We start from the raw sequence: 13,827 nt of genomic DNA, 5'->3' as shown, positions 1-13,827 counted from the left end.
GAATTACGTCTAAGTTACTGAGTTATGAAGCCTGAAAGCAGAGAATTGAGTTTGTGAAATTCAAAGTAAAATATGCACAAGATTGGTATAAATCAAATATGCCATAAAGCTAATGAAAAAGTGGAATTTATCTTTACTAGACAGGGTTGGCCTCATTACCCGCTCGTGTCTTCTCTTCTCGTCTTTCCTGCCACTTGTGAGTAATGAGGCTCTAGGAGAGAAACCGTGCATCCTGGGCACTCCCAGTACACTCTTTCTCTGTCTGTACCTCTGTTCCACACGGAGCATGGGAGTACAGCTAAAAGAACTGCGAGCTGCAAGACAATGCATTTCAGATCATCGAGCTCAATTAACTAAATTCACTCTCACCCACTCCCCCTTGCCCCACCCATGCTCTCTTAGTAAAGAAGACAAATGCATGACCAATTTCGGTTTCCTCGAAAATATCGGCTTGTAAAAATTCCCAAATAACCTTGTCCTTTAGGATGGCCTGTTTTTAGATTTTGCTGTCAGTGGGTCTTTCCAATGAAGATTCAATGTTTCCAGGATTTTTTTCTTTTTTTTTTTTTTTTTACCTCCTCATCTATACTGACACTCTGATCAGATTGACAGATGTGAGTCATGTTCCATTCAAGTGACCACAGTTTTGTATTTGCCTCTGAAATCTAAGGGAATTCATTTTGTTTGGAGTACCCTAAAATACATTTTGAAGATTAAGTAAAATCTTTTTCTCTTTTTGCATTTATTTTCCATGCCTTGCTCTTTTTGCTTGAGTCTCAGTTGAAGATTCAGAATCAGAATAGCAGCAGTAAATGAGCCACATAACACAGGCTCACTGGAAAATGCAAATGGAGAGGTGTGCAATTTTTCAGCAGCACCAGAGTGGGGAGGCCTGTGGCTGAGGCCTGGGTGTGAGGGGCTCTGTGGCTGTCCATTGGCCATAACAGTGCCCCCTTCTGGCCTCTGTCTTGTTGCCCAGAGCAGGAACTGGACACAGACCCAGTGCAGCTTTGTCGCTGAGTGTCGGCTGACACCGTTTCTGTTTGGCACTGTGCTATGATCTGTGCTCTAAACCCTCATTTACTCTGTGCACATATTTACTCAGCAAGGGAAATAATTACCGCCTGGAAACCAGTCCAAGAAACGCTGAATGCTTCAATTTTCTAAAAATATGTATCTCAAAAAAAGTTTGGATTTTTTTTTCTACCTTCATTTGCTTTCATTTTGAAGAATTAAGTGGAATATAATAGTTGTGATGATGAGTAATCATTCTGCAACATGGGACTGAATTCAATGTACACCTGTAGGGGAATCCAGAATATTGCTGCTGTTGGTATACACGCACAGCGCGGTTCCTGCAGTCGTTTGTATGAAGTACTCAAATGTCATGGGAGCCCATTCCAAGCTGGAGGCCAGCAAGACAAGGGAGCTGATCACCCCCGTGGCTTCAAAGTAAATGCTGCTCTCCACCACCACCCTGAACGTTCCCACGGAATCTCGCCTCTCCCAGAGTCCTGATGTTTCTGTTCCTATGGATTATTTTTTCTAGGCATCCTCTCCCACAAATACATACCTGAAGTGGTAGCCAATTACCACCAAAGATTTCGTCTCTAGAATTTATAGCACATTCTTTCCCCTGAGGAATTCACGTCTCAGCCCATCAGACAGGCATATTACTCAGTTTGTAAGGAAGACATTTTCAGGGACCTGGGTGAGTTGAAATTATTGAATTTACAGCCCATCCACCATAGATCAAGTGCAAGATTGTTTCTTCTTGAAGATTTCTGCACTTTTTGAGTTCCTTATCTGCAACTTTTTCAAGTTAGGAGAGAATTTTCCCAGACTGAAAACTCAGTGTCTCTGAATCACAGAGACTTGAGATCACACATCCTGCAAGAACATCAGCCCCGAAGCTGGGAGCGACAGACAGATGCTGTCTCTGTCTCCCTCACTGTGAGGGAAAGGCCTGGTCTTGTCCTGATTCCACCCTGGGCTCTCATGCTGTCCTGTTCCTGGCCTAGAAAGTAGGGCTGATGCCGGGCGCGGTGGCTCAAGCCTGTAATCCCAGCACTTTGGGAGGCCGAGACGGGCGGATCACGAGGTCAGGAGATCGAGACCATCCTGGCTAACACGGTGAAACCCCGTCTCTACTAAAAAATACAAAAAACTAGCCGGGCGAGGTAGCGGCGCCTGTAGTCCCAGCTACTCGGGAGGCTGAGGCAGGAGAATGGCGTAAACCCGGGAGGTGGAGCTTGCAGTGAGCTGAGATCCGGCCACTGCACTCCAGCCTGGGCAACAGAGCAAGACTCCGTCTCAAAAAAAAAAAAAAAAAAAAAAAAGAAAGTAGGGCTGATGACACCGCCTTGCAGGGCTGAGAGGTCACATGTGAGTGCGTACTTGAGACGGCAGCATGGCCCTTGATTTTTCCATGGATTCACACCATGTGGTGGCTGTTTTTCTTTTTCTTTCTTTCTTTTTTTTTTCTTTCAGACAGCGTCTTGCTCTATTGCCCAGTCTGGAGTACAGTGGCATGATCTCGGCTCACTGCAAACTCTGCCTCCCAGGTTGAAGTGATTCTCCTGCCTCAGCATCTCTAGTAGCTGGGATTACAGATGCCCACCACCACACCCGGCTAATTTTTGTGTATTTTTAGGAGAGACGGGGTTTCACCATGTTGGCCAGGGTGGTCCCGAACTCCTGACCTTGTGATCCACCCACCATGGCCTCCCAAAGTGTTGGGATTACAGGCGTGAGTCACCACGCCTGGTCAGTGGCTGTTTCTTAACAATAAAAAGCCTAGTTTAAAAAAAAAAACCAGGTTGGCTGGACATGGTGGCTCAAGCCTGTAATCCCAGCACTTTGGGAGGCCGAGGCGGGAGGATCATGAGGTCAGGAGATCAAGACCATCCTGGCTAACACAGTGAAACCCCGTCTCTACTAAAAATACATAAAATTACCTGGGCGTGGTGGTGGGCATCTGTAGTCCCAGCTACTAGGGAGGCTGAGGCAGGAGAATGGCATGAACCCAGGTGGTGGAGGTTGCAGTGAGCCGAGATCGCATCACTGCCCTCCAGCCTGGGTAACAGAGCAACACTCCATCTCAAAAAAAAAAAAAAAAAAAAACACCAGGGGGTCTTTGGCACTACATGGCCCTTGATTTGCCCACTGATGCACACCACATGATGGCTGTTTCTTAATAATAAAAATGCCTGGTTAAAAAAAGAAAAAGAAAAAACAGGGTCTCTGGCACTCCCTTGCCCTAGCACCGACAAGGCCCCGTTCATCTCCACACTCTTCACATGCTGCTCTTCTCCACTCCTCCTTAGGGCCTTGGCACTAGCTGTTCTCCAGTCCCTGGCTGACTCTTTTGCATCCCAGTCTTTGCTGAAGAAAAAGAGCCTACAGCCAAAGTGCCTATAAGCCTACAAACCCACAAACCTACTGTCGTTTTTTTTTTTTTTCGCCTGTGAACCTACTCTCCCACCATGCTATACTTCTATCTTCTGTTTATTGTCTGTCTCCCCACTACTGGAATGGAAATCCTTCTAGGGATGCCCCTTTGATTCACTAGACATGCCCCAGCACCTACAGGAGCATCTGGCACGTCACAGGTGCTCAGCTCGTGTTGATTGAGAAAGAGTGTGTATTTCACATATCTGTAGGTAAAATCACTAGCTTTTTCCATTCTCGGTTCCGTTTTTAAAGTATCAATTCCAGTACAAAGACAAAGCTGTACTTTCTCTAGCGTGGTTTTGCTAATGATGGTAATAACAAAATGATAATGATACGGACTTACAATTTTTCCGGGATATCTTTTAATGTCAGTGTTACGCTGAGGCTGTAAAACATCTTCAAAATTAGTTCTTAGATGAGCCATCGGCTCATTGCATTAGAATAATCATGAAATGTTTGCTTTAAAGGAGTTATTTGTTTTCCTGATTTTAGGGCATATCTGCAATGTACTCTCTTTCAGGGATAAGCTTGCGGACCACTATCAAGATATCAGCAAAGCATTCACCAAAATCGATAAATCCAAAACCAACTACATATCCATATGCAAGATGCAGAAGGTGCTGGAAGAATGTGGCTGTTCTCTTACGGAAGGGGAGCTGACCAATCTGCTGAACAGGTCTTTTTCGCCTAAGTTAAATATGTTTCTCACGGCCCTGAAAAACATACTGGAGAATTGCCTTTGTTTCTTCTGTATGTCCTCCCAAACAGCCTTCTGAGATGAAAATATCCTCCATGTCTTCCTGTTGGCTGGGTTACACTAGAATGGGTTTGAGTCCACCCAAAGCAATAAAAGAAAGCCCTCTGACAAATGCATAACTTTTCCTGATGTGTCTTAGCAGCAGTGCCACCATTTCTTAACATTAGTGTTTTGTTTGTTTGTTTGTTTTGTTTTTTTGAGATGGAGTCTCGCTTTGTCACCCAGGCTGGAGTGCAGTGGCACGATCTCGGCTGACTGCAACCTCTACCTCCTGGGTTCAAGTGATTCTCCTGCCTCAGGCTCCCAAATAGCTGGGATGACGGGCACCTGCCACCACACCTGGCCAATTTTTGTATTTTCAGTAGAGACGGGGTTTCACCATGTTGGCCAGGCTGGTCTCAAACTCCTGACCACAGGTGATCCACCCACCTCAGCCTCCCAAAGTGCTGGGATTATAGGTGTGAGCCACTGTGCCCAGTCAACATTAGTTTTTATTTTATTCAAGTTATTCAGGCACTTTGGCAGGAATCACATAGTTCTACGAGGCTGGTTACTAAAACCAGCAGTTCGTTTGCCCTGCTGCAGCCCTTATTTCCCTATCCAAAGTCAACAACTTCCAACACTGTTGACTGATATCTTTTGATAGTGAATGTCCCTACTTCTTTTTCTTCTTCTTCTTTTTTTTTTTTTTTTTTTTTTTTTTTTTTGAGATGGCGTCTCGCTCTGTCCCCCAGGCTGGAGTGCAGTGGCATGATCTCGGCTCACTGCAGTCTCCACCTCCCGGGTTCATGACATTCTCCTGCCTCAGCCTCCAGAGTAGCTGGGACTACAGGTGCCCACCAGCACGCCCGGGTAATTTTATGTATTTTTAGTAGAGATGGGATTTCACCATGTTAGCCAGGATGCTCTCGATCTCCTGACCTCATGATCCGCCCGCCTCGGCCTCCCAAAGTACTGGGATTACAAGTGTGAGCCACTGTGCCCAGCTGGATGTCCCTACTTCTAAGTGACAGGCATATATTGCAACTTCTTGATTTTTCACTTTTAAGCAGTTTATATTGACTTACTACCAAGAAAATGTAGGTTTAACTATTTTCCACTCATCCCATGCCACCAACCATCTCACCCCCTTCAGCCTCCATTACCCCACGGAAACGCACGAGAACTTACCTCCACATGCCACATGCCTATCGTATTGCTGTATCAGTTTTGGTTCGCTCCACATCCTAGATCTACATTGCTGTGACTAGCTCATCACTTTTCTTTTCTACATAGCACTTTTTCCCTGAAGTCAAATTATCCTATTTCTTCTGTTCATTTAATTTCCTATGTACTTATTCTCCTACTAATTAAATCCCCAACTTAATCTCTTTCCAATCCATCGAGACACATCAGCTAATCTGTCAGCTTCATCTTCTTGAAGATTGCCCTTTTCATGTTCTTCAGTTCTTAGAAAGTTTCTTGACTTATTTTATTAATGAATTCCTTCCCTGTTCTATTCTTTCTGGAACTCCTATTGTTATTGAATGTTGAACTGCCTGGACTGTTCTCTTATTTTAAATCTTTTTTTCTCCTTTCTCTTTTTCTTTCTGCTTTACCTTCTGGGAGATTTCCTCAATTTTAGCTCCCAGTCCTTCTTTGAGATTTTTGTTTCTGCTGCCATACTTGTATTTCTAATTACTAGAGCTCATTTTAGTCCTCTGTGTGTTCCTTTTTTACAACATCCTGCTCTTGTTTCATGGATGCACTGTCTCATTTCTCTGAAGGTATTAACAATAGGCTTTTTAAAAAAGTTTTCTTTAGCAGATAAGTCTCTCCTCAGTGTTGCTTTTTAAATCTATTATTCATGTTGGATATTTTCTTCAAAAATATGTCCATACTAAGAGTGGAGGACAGGGTACTGAGTTGCAGATTAGAAGTTCTACACAGGTAGGTGGAGCTTGCTGACTTTGAATTGAACTGTATGGTAATCTGACTTGAAGTTTTCTTGAGGGGCCCCCAGTGTCAGTATCTTTAAAACTTTTTGTTTGGCCTTTTCAGATTTGCCAGAGAATAGACTTGCCAGATAAAATATAAGATGGTCAGTTAAATTAGGACTTCAGATAGACAATAATTTTTAAATATAAGTATGTCTCATGTAATATTTGAGTTATACTAAAAATTTTGTTGTTTATCTGAAATTCTAATTCAACTATGTATCCCTGTAGATTTGGTGTGATGATTTGTTTATTTGTTTGCTAATTGGGCAACCCAATGAGAGAAAACTCTTTGGTCTTCTGCTGTCAACACTAGGAACTGACTGGGCACAGAAGGCTGGATATTTCAGCAGTCACTGTGGTAAGCTGAATCATGCCTCCCAAAGATATACAGGTCCTGATTCCTGGAATCTGTGGACATTACCTTATTTGGAAAAAGGATCTTTATAGATGCAACTAAGCTAAGGACCTGGAGAAGGGAAGATGAGCCTGGATTATCTGGATGGGCCCTCAGTACCATCACAGGTGTGTTTGTAAGAGGGAGGCAGAGGGAGATTTGAAACAGACAGACAAAGAGAAGGACATGTGACCAGGGAGGCAGAGTAGAGTGATGTGGCCCCAAGCCAGGGGCTGCCAACTGCCCCCAGAAGCTGGAAGAGGCAAAGAACAGATTCTCTCCTGGAATCTCCAGGGAGAGTACAGTCCTGCCAACAACAGGGAACTCATTTTAGATTCTGGTGTCCAGAGCTGTAGGAGACTCCATGTGCATTGCTTTAAGCCACCAGATCTGTACTATTTTGTTACAAAGCCATAGGAAACTAATAGTCAGTGTATATACTTTTATTTATATTATATATTAACAGTCAGTGTATATACTTTTTATTAATCCTCCCCTTTTCATTAAGAACCCTCCCTACCTTGGACTCAGAAACAGCATCTCCAGAGAATATACCTCCAGGTGTATTCTCCCATTAGGGTTGGGAGGGACAGGCACCCAGACACATGAAGTCTGACGAGAGGTCTGGGGTCTGCTTGCCTCCTAGTCTTTTAATCAACCCTATTTTAACTCCTCCTTGAGCTCCACTTCTAGATATACCTGATATCATCCGTTCCAGAGCCTCTGAGGGTATTTGCAGGGCATATCAGATCTTCTCTCTTCCACGTTCCCTCTGTTTGTTTTAGAAAGTAATTTCTTGGATTCTGATACATCTATACCCATTACCTATAGATTCTCCAGCAGCTGTTCTCTTCTTCCACATACTCCTAGTCCTTAGGAGTTTATGCCAGTGGTCCACAAACTCCAAGCATCGGAATCATTGCAAGGGCTCATTAAAACTCAAGATTGTTGGGCCCCTTCCCCAAAGTTTCTGATTCAGTGGGGCCTGGGAATGTGCATTCATAACAAGGGCTCAGGTGATGCTGATGCTGCTGGACTCTTGCACCCCACCTTGAAAACCATTGTTTCATACCTTTTAAAACTCCCTTTTCTGTCATTTTAGAAGAGTTTTGAGTGGTAACAGAACTAGATATGTGTGTTCAAGCCACTGTATTTAACTGGAAGTCTTATTCTCGTGCACTTTTACCCTGAAACAACTTGAGCTAATTGCCTCCTCTGACTCTTATTTCTGTCTATGTAATTTTGCTGTGCAGATACAATGTCCCTTACTTTGTAAAGGGGAGAATATTAGCACCCCTTTCCTCTTTTTTTTGAGATGGAGTCTCACTCTGTCGCCCAGGTTGGAGTGCAGTGGCGTGATCTCGGCTCACTGCAAACTCCGCCTCCCAGGTTCATGCCGTTTTCCTGCCTCAGCCTCCCAAGTAGCTGGGACTACAGGCGCCCGCCACCATGCCCAGCTAATTTTTTGTATTTTTAGTAGAGACGAGGTTTCACCGTGTTAGCCAGGATGGTCTCAATCTCTTGACCTCGTGATCCGCCCGCCTCGGCCTCCCAAAGTGCTGGGATTACAGGCGTGAGCCACCGCGCCCTGCCCCTTTCCTCTTTAAAACATTTTTTATCCCTTGAGCCCAGGAATTCAGGGCTGCAGTGAACTACGATTGCACCATTGTACTCCAGCCTGGGCAAAAAAAGCAAGACCATGTAAAAAAAAAAAAAAAAAAAAAAAAAAAAATCAGTGGTTGCTCAAGAGTTTGCAGTATACATTTAGAGCTAGCCTAAGCCCACCTTTTTTTTTTTTTTTTTTTTTTTTGAGACAGAGTCTGGCTCTGTCGCCCAGGCTGGAGTGCAGTGGCCGGATCTCAGCTCACTGCAAGCTCCGCCTCCCGGGTTTACGCCATTCTCCTGCCTCAGCCTAGCTGGGACTACAGGCGCCCGCCACCTCGCCCGGCTAGTTTTTTGTATTTTTTTAGTAGATACGGGGTTTCACCGTGTTAGCCAGGATGGTCTCGATCTCCTGACCTAGTGATCCGCCCGTCTCGGCCTCCCAAAGTGCTGGGATTACAGGCTTGAGCCACCGCGCCCGGCCAAGCCCACCTTTAAGTAACACAATACAACTTAATGGGAAGTACAGAAAACTTATCAAAGGGTATTTCCGATTTCTCCCTTCTGTGCCTGATAACATGGCTGGCATTCATTTACCCGTGTGCTTCAATCACCCAACACATAGTGGTTATTATTGCTCCACTGATCAACTCAGAGTGAGAAAATAAAAGATGTTATTTTACCGTCACTTATTCCTCCTCTGACACCCTTCTTTTCTTGATGTAGATCTGTATGATTTTCCTTCTGTCTGAAGAATGCCTTTTTCCATTTCTTGAAGAGTAGGGCTGCTGGTCATGAAGTCTCTCAGTTTTGTTTGTCTGAGAAAGCGTTTATTTCTCCTTTATTTCTGACAGAGAATACTGGATTTAGCATTCTAGGTTTAAGCTGTTGAAATATTTCAACACTTCAAACATTTCAGTCCACTCTCCTCTTGCTTGCATGATTTCTGGCAAGAAGCCTGATGTATTATAATTCATTATCTTTGTTCCTCTATAGATAAGGATATTTTCCTAAGATTTTCTGGCTTCTTTCAGGATTTTCTCTTTGTCTTTAGTTTTCTCCAGTTTGAATATAGTATGTTTAGGTATAGATTTGGGGGGATTTATCCTGCTTGGTGTTCTCTGAGCTTCCTGGATCTGTGATTTGCTGTCTGTCATTAATTTGAGGAATGTTTCTACCATTATTAATTAAAGTGGGTTTTTGTTTTTGTTTTGTTTTTGCTTTTGTTTGTTCTTTTGTTTTGTCTCTTTGCTTATTTCTCTTTCTCTTCCTGGTATTCCAATGATGCAAGTGTTATACATTTTGAAATTTTCCCCCAGCCTTTGGATATATTGTCCTGTCCACGCCTTCCCATTCTTTTTCTCTTTGCATTTCAGTTTGAGAGGTTTCTACTGACATACTTCAAACTCACTAATTCTCTCCTCAACCATGTCTAGTCTACTGATGAGCCCATCAAAGCCATTCTTCGTTTCTGTTACAGTGGTTTTTTTTTTTAATTTCTGGCATTTTCTTTTAATTCTTTCTTAGAGTTTCCATCTCCGATTACATTGCCCACTTGTTCTTGCCTGTTCTTTACTTTTTCCATAAGAACACTTTACATATAAACCATAGTTATTTTAAATTCCCTATCTGATAATTTCAAAATACGTGTCATATTTGAGTCTGCTGTTGCAGCTTGCTTGGTTTCTTCATACTGTGCCTTTTCTTTATATGCATTGTAATTTTTGTTGTTGTTAAAAGCCAGACAGGAACTGAGGTATATAGGCCTTTAGAGATTTTATGTTCCTTTGGCTGGGAGTTAGGATGTGTTTAATGTTTGCTGTAGCTATTGGTGCAAAGGCTGCAATTTCCTCCAGCATCCTTGTTTTTTCCTCTCCTGCTTTCATGGGTTTCCTTAGGAGCTCCTTCTTAAATAGACTGTGTGTTTTGCAGTTCTTTCCGTTGTAATCCATTTTTATTTCACTAGAGCTGGGTTGATGTGGTGGTAAAATATTGGGGAGGGGAAACATTCTATAGTTTTATGATTACATTTCTGTCTTTTAGTGGGCTGAGTCCCTGGGCTGCAACCTTTAGAAATATTTATTGAGTTTTTTCTGCTTAGGTGAAACAGGAATGCTAGAGGGGGCTGGAGTTGGCTGATTGTCCTTCCCCCAAAGCTAAGATAAGGCTCTCAGAAAGTCTTTTCCCTTGGAAAGTAGTTACAGGGAAGGCTCGGGACGTATTTCACCAGGATTGCTTTTCCCCTTCCCCTGCCAGAACCCTGAGGGGATCTTTCTCAGATCTTCACTCTGAGAAGCTAGTGAGATTCCTGAAGTTAAAGCCCATGAAAGTGGGGGTGGGGGTGGGGAGGTACCTAAGACTGGGCCCCCAGAATTTCTTACTCTTACACTAGTCCACACTCAGTTTCTACCAATTTGCCAAGATTACCATGTAAGTATTCCTGCCAGCCTGTGACTCCAAAGGCTTTTGCTCCAGGAAAACAGGCCCCAGCTGTGATTCTCTGCATGTGCCTGTGTCTCCAGGTTTCAGGGTGACATTTTGCCCCATGACCTCAATTCTTCTCCTCCTCTCTCTGCCACTTTCCCCACTCCTTCCACGTCCAGCTTTTGGCAGCTACACTTTGATTTTTCCTTTGGTTAGGTAGTTAAATTTAACCTTCTGTCCCGCAGCCACAACTAGTTCCTTCCTGCTTGGTTCATAGGTTGATTCTAAAACTTGAAAACTATTAAATACCATTTTATTATAACTGTAAATATTGTTCAGTGTCAGATAATGAAAGAAAACTAGCTAGTTTTCCAGTTGTACTATCCCTGAGACTCTAGCCTTAGTATCAAATAGATTCTCTTGTAGATCACACCAATTGCTGAAAATCATTTCACATTTGTCTCAGTCCTTTTGGGCTGCCATAAAAAAATATAAATGGGGTGGCTTATAAACAACAGAAATTCATTTCTCACAGTTCTGGAGGCTAGGAAGTCCAGTATTGAGGTACCAGCGGATTTAGTGTCTGCTGAAAATGTCCTGGATCATAGATGTCTGTCTTTTCACTGTAACCTCATGTGGCAGAAGGGACAAAGGTCTCTCTGGGGCCTCTTTCATAAAGGCACTCATCTCATTCCTGAGAGCTCTGTTTTCATGAACTAATCACCTCCCAAAGGACTCACCTGCTAAAAGGTCATTATCTTAGGGGTTAACATTTTAACATATGAATTTTGGGGGGACACAAATAGACCATAGCAATATTTTAAATTTGTTTCGTATCTATACTATGATTTTATTGGATAGGTTATTTCCTGGAGTTTAATTTATTCTTTATTTTCTTTATGATATTTGCCTTTGTTTTTTCTTGTCAGGTAAAGACAAATCCATACTTAGGTAAAAGAGACTTTATCTGAAAAGATTATTGCAGCAGGGAGAGGAAGATTATTACAATAGAGAGAATGCCCCAACCATGAAATCTGTAAGCATCTCAAAGAGCAAGCAGAAGAGGGCTTTTGTTTAATAGGCAAGAGTAAACAAGGATAGAAAGAACCAAGCATGGGGAGTAAGATGAATAGATGGTGTGACCAGACAGCTGAGCAAGAAACATCTTTCCTGTGGTCAGAGTCCCTGAGGAGCTATTAGGGAGGGGCTATTCCACATTCTGTTGCTGGCTTAGGCTGAGGTGGGTCCAAGTTCAAGGTTCTGGAGAAAGGAGAGTAGCTTAACTATACTGTGGTCCAGTTAGCAGATATTTTGTCCAGATTAGTCAGTGGGAACAAACAGTTCAGCTAATAATTTATGAGACTGAGACTGGGAATTTGGAGGGTCTATGTCCTTGCTATCAGAGGTAAGCCTTGGGGCATCTATGAATCTTTTCTAAGTCATATGGGGAAAAGGTAGTTCTTTGCAGTAGACTTATCCAGGGACATTAAGGTTGGGGTGATTTATTTAACCATCACTTTTTTATAGAACAGGGCTCAGATAAAGTTCATTATTTTTGACCTTCAGGTTTCCCCAGCATTCTATTCCACTTTCTCCTCTCTTGAGTTTTTTTCCCCTGGCATCTCTATTTGAGAACCTGCCCCTGCCCCCCACCATTTTTCTGCTCTAATTCTGTGATCCAAAGAGCATCCTGTGCTGCCTCCACTATTGTCTAGGTTGGATCCCCTGTCTCCTGTATCCCACATCTCTTTATTTCTTGATTTACATTCTTCTTTTGCTGGAGTACTTCCTGAAGTAATCTCATAAGAAAGGGTGGACAGGAAGTAAATTTTCTGAGTTCTTATTGAACTAAACTTTTTAAATTCTTCTTCGCACACATTGCTGGATTGTCTGAGCATAGAATCTTAAGAAGAAAATTATTCCCTTAAAAGTTTGAAAACATTGATCCATTGTGTTTGAACTATGAGAAGCCCGATGCCTGTGTGTATGTATGTGTGTGTGTGTCTGTGTGTGTGTGTGTGTGTAGAAAGGAAGGACCATTTCATCCTCAAATGCCTATGTGTTTTTTTCTTCCTTAAACGGGATCTCCTCTCGCTGAATCTATTTCCAGCTGAACAAGAATTCATATGCATTCAATGAATAAATCATGGAAAAATAGCAGATAAATTAACTAAATGATTATAAGAGATTCTTGTTAAAACATAGGCTTGATACTTTTATAAACAACAACAAAAGGACTGTGGGATATCTGAAGCCCACCTTTCAATGGGGGTGATCAACTTTTTTATGCGTTGAAACCTTAATAAGGATCCATTGCACAGTTGCTTGTTTCTTCTCAAAGACCTCTTGATGATAAACATCTCTGTTATTTGTAATTATATGTAGATTATTCTTTTCTAGATCCAAAATAGACTTTTCTAAATACTACTGAGATTAGCATATGCATATGATTTTATTACTACATTTTAATACCACGTTGGCAATTTCTCCCGCTGATGAAATAGTGTTGATTGTCCTTTTCCTCGATGTCACCATCATGCAAGCCGACCCGATGCAGGGCCTGTGCAAGGCGGCTCTGCAGCTGTGGGTTGGAAAAGCTCAGCTCTTGGCTCGTCTTCTTTAGAAGCAGATATCTGAATCACTGGAAACTTCTCTCTCTAGCCTACCAGCGTTCCAAGCTCTTCTACGTTGACACTTGAGCCCAATACTCCTGAGAGAAAGTTTAGGTGTTTAAGTGCCAGAAATTCCCCAGGAATTTAAGTTGTAGAAATGTGAACTTTGAATGCAATTAAACTTTATTTTGAATTATTTTGCATCTTTAATAGATATACTATATGTTCCCTGAGACTTTTGGATTTTACCTCACAATTTAGTCTTCCAGAACTTAGGTAATTTCTTCTGTGTCAGAGTCAAGGGGATGAAGGAGCCTCTGTTTCCACAGGGATGTCCTTGCTGAGCCATCAATGCAGGTGGAATTTTTATTTGAGAAAATCCTCAGCTAGATAGGTTTTGCAAAATACCGTTTGACTGCTTTCAGCTTGACAACTTCATTTCAACCACTCCTGAAAGAGAATTTAATATATTTCGTACTCATTTCCTCTTCTTCTTTTCACTGTTTTTGACATGTTTCCTCTCTTTCAAATCCCACTGCCATTTCTAAGTCCAGGCCCTTCTTAGTTAAGGCCTCCATGACCCCAGGAGCCTCCCATCCAGACTGC

General features: G+C 42.5%; 1 protein-coding gene across 4 annotated transcripts in view; it reads left to right on the top strand.

The window, feature by feature from the left end:
- Positions 1–13,827, top strand: part of EFCAB6 (EF-hand calcium binding domain 6) — a 304,195-nt gene that overhangs the window by 236,199 nt on the left and 54,169 nt on the right. For all 4 annotated transcript variants that reach the window (XM_031934644.1, XM_031934643.1, XM_031934646.1 and 1 more), the window contains one exon: positions 3,974–4,129. In XM_031934644.1, the coding sequence (XP_031790504.1) occupies positions 3,974–4,129 (156 nt within the window). The remainder of the gene's footprint in view (positions 1–3,973; positions 4,130–13,827) is intronic.

This window comes from Piliocolobus tephrosceles, chromosome 19 (genome assembly GCF_002776525.5).
Source record: "Piliocolobus tephrosceles isolate RC106 chromosome 19, ASM277652v3, whole genome shotgun sequence".
In the NCBI taxonomy this organism is placed as follows: domain Eukaryota; kingdom Metazoa; phylum Chordata; class Mammalia; order Primates; family Cercopithecidae; genus Piliocolobus; species Piliocolobus tephrosceles.
Note: the sequence above shows the minus strand (reverse complement) of the source record. Positions and strands in the feature narration are given on the sequence as shown.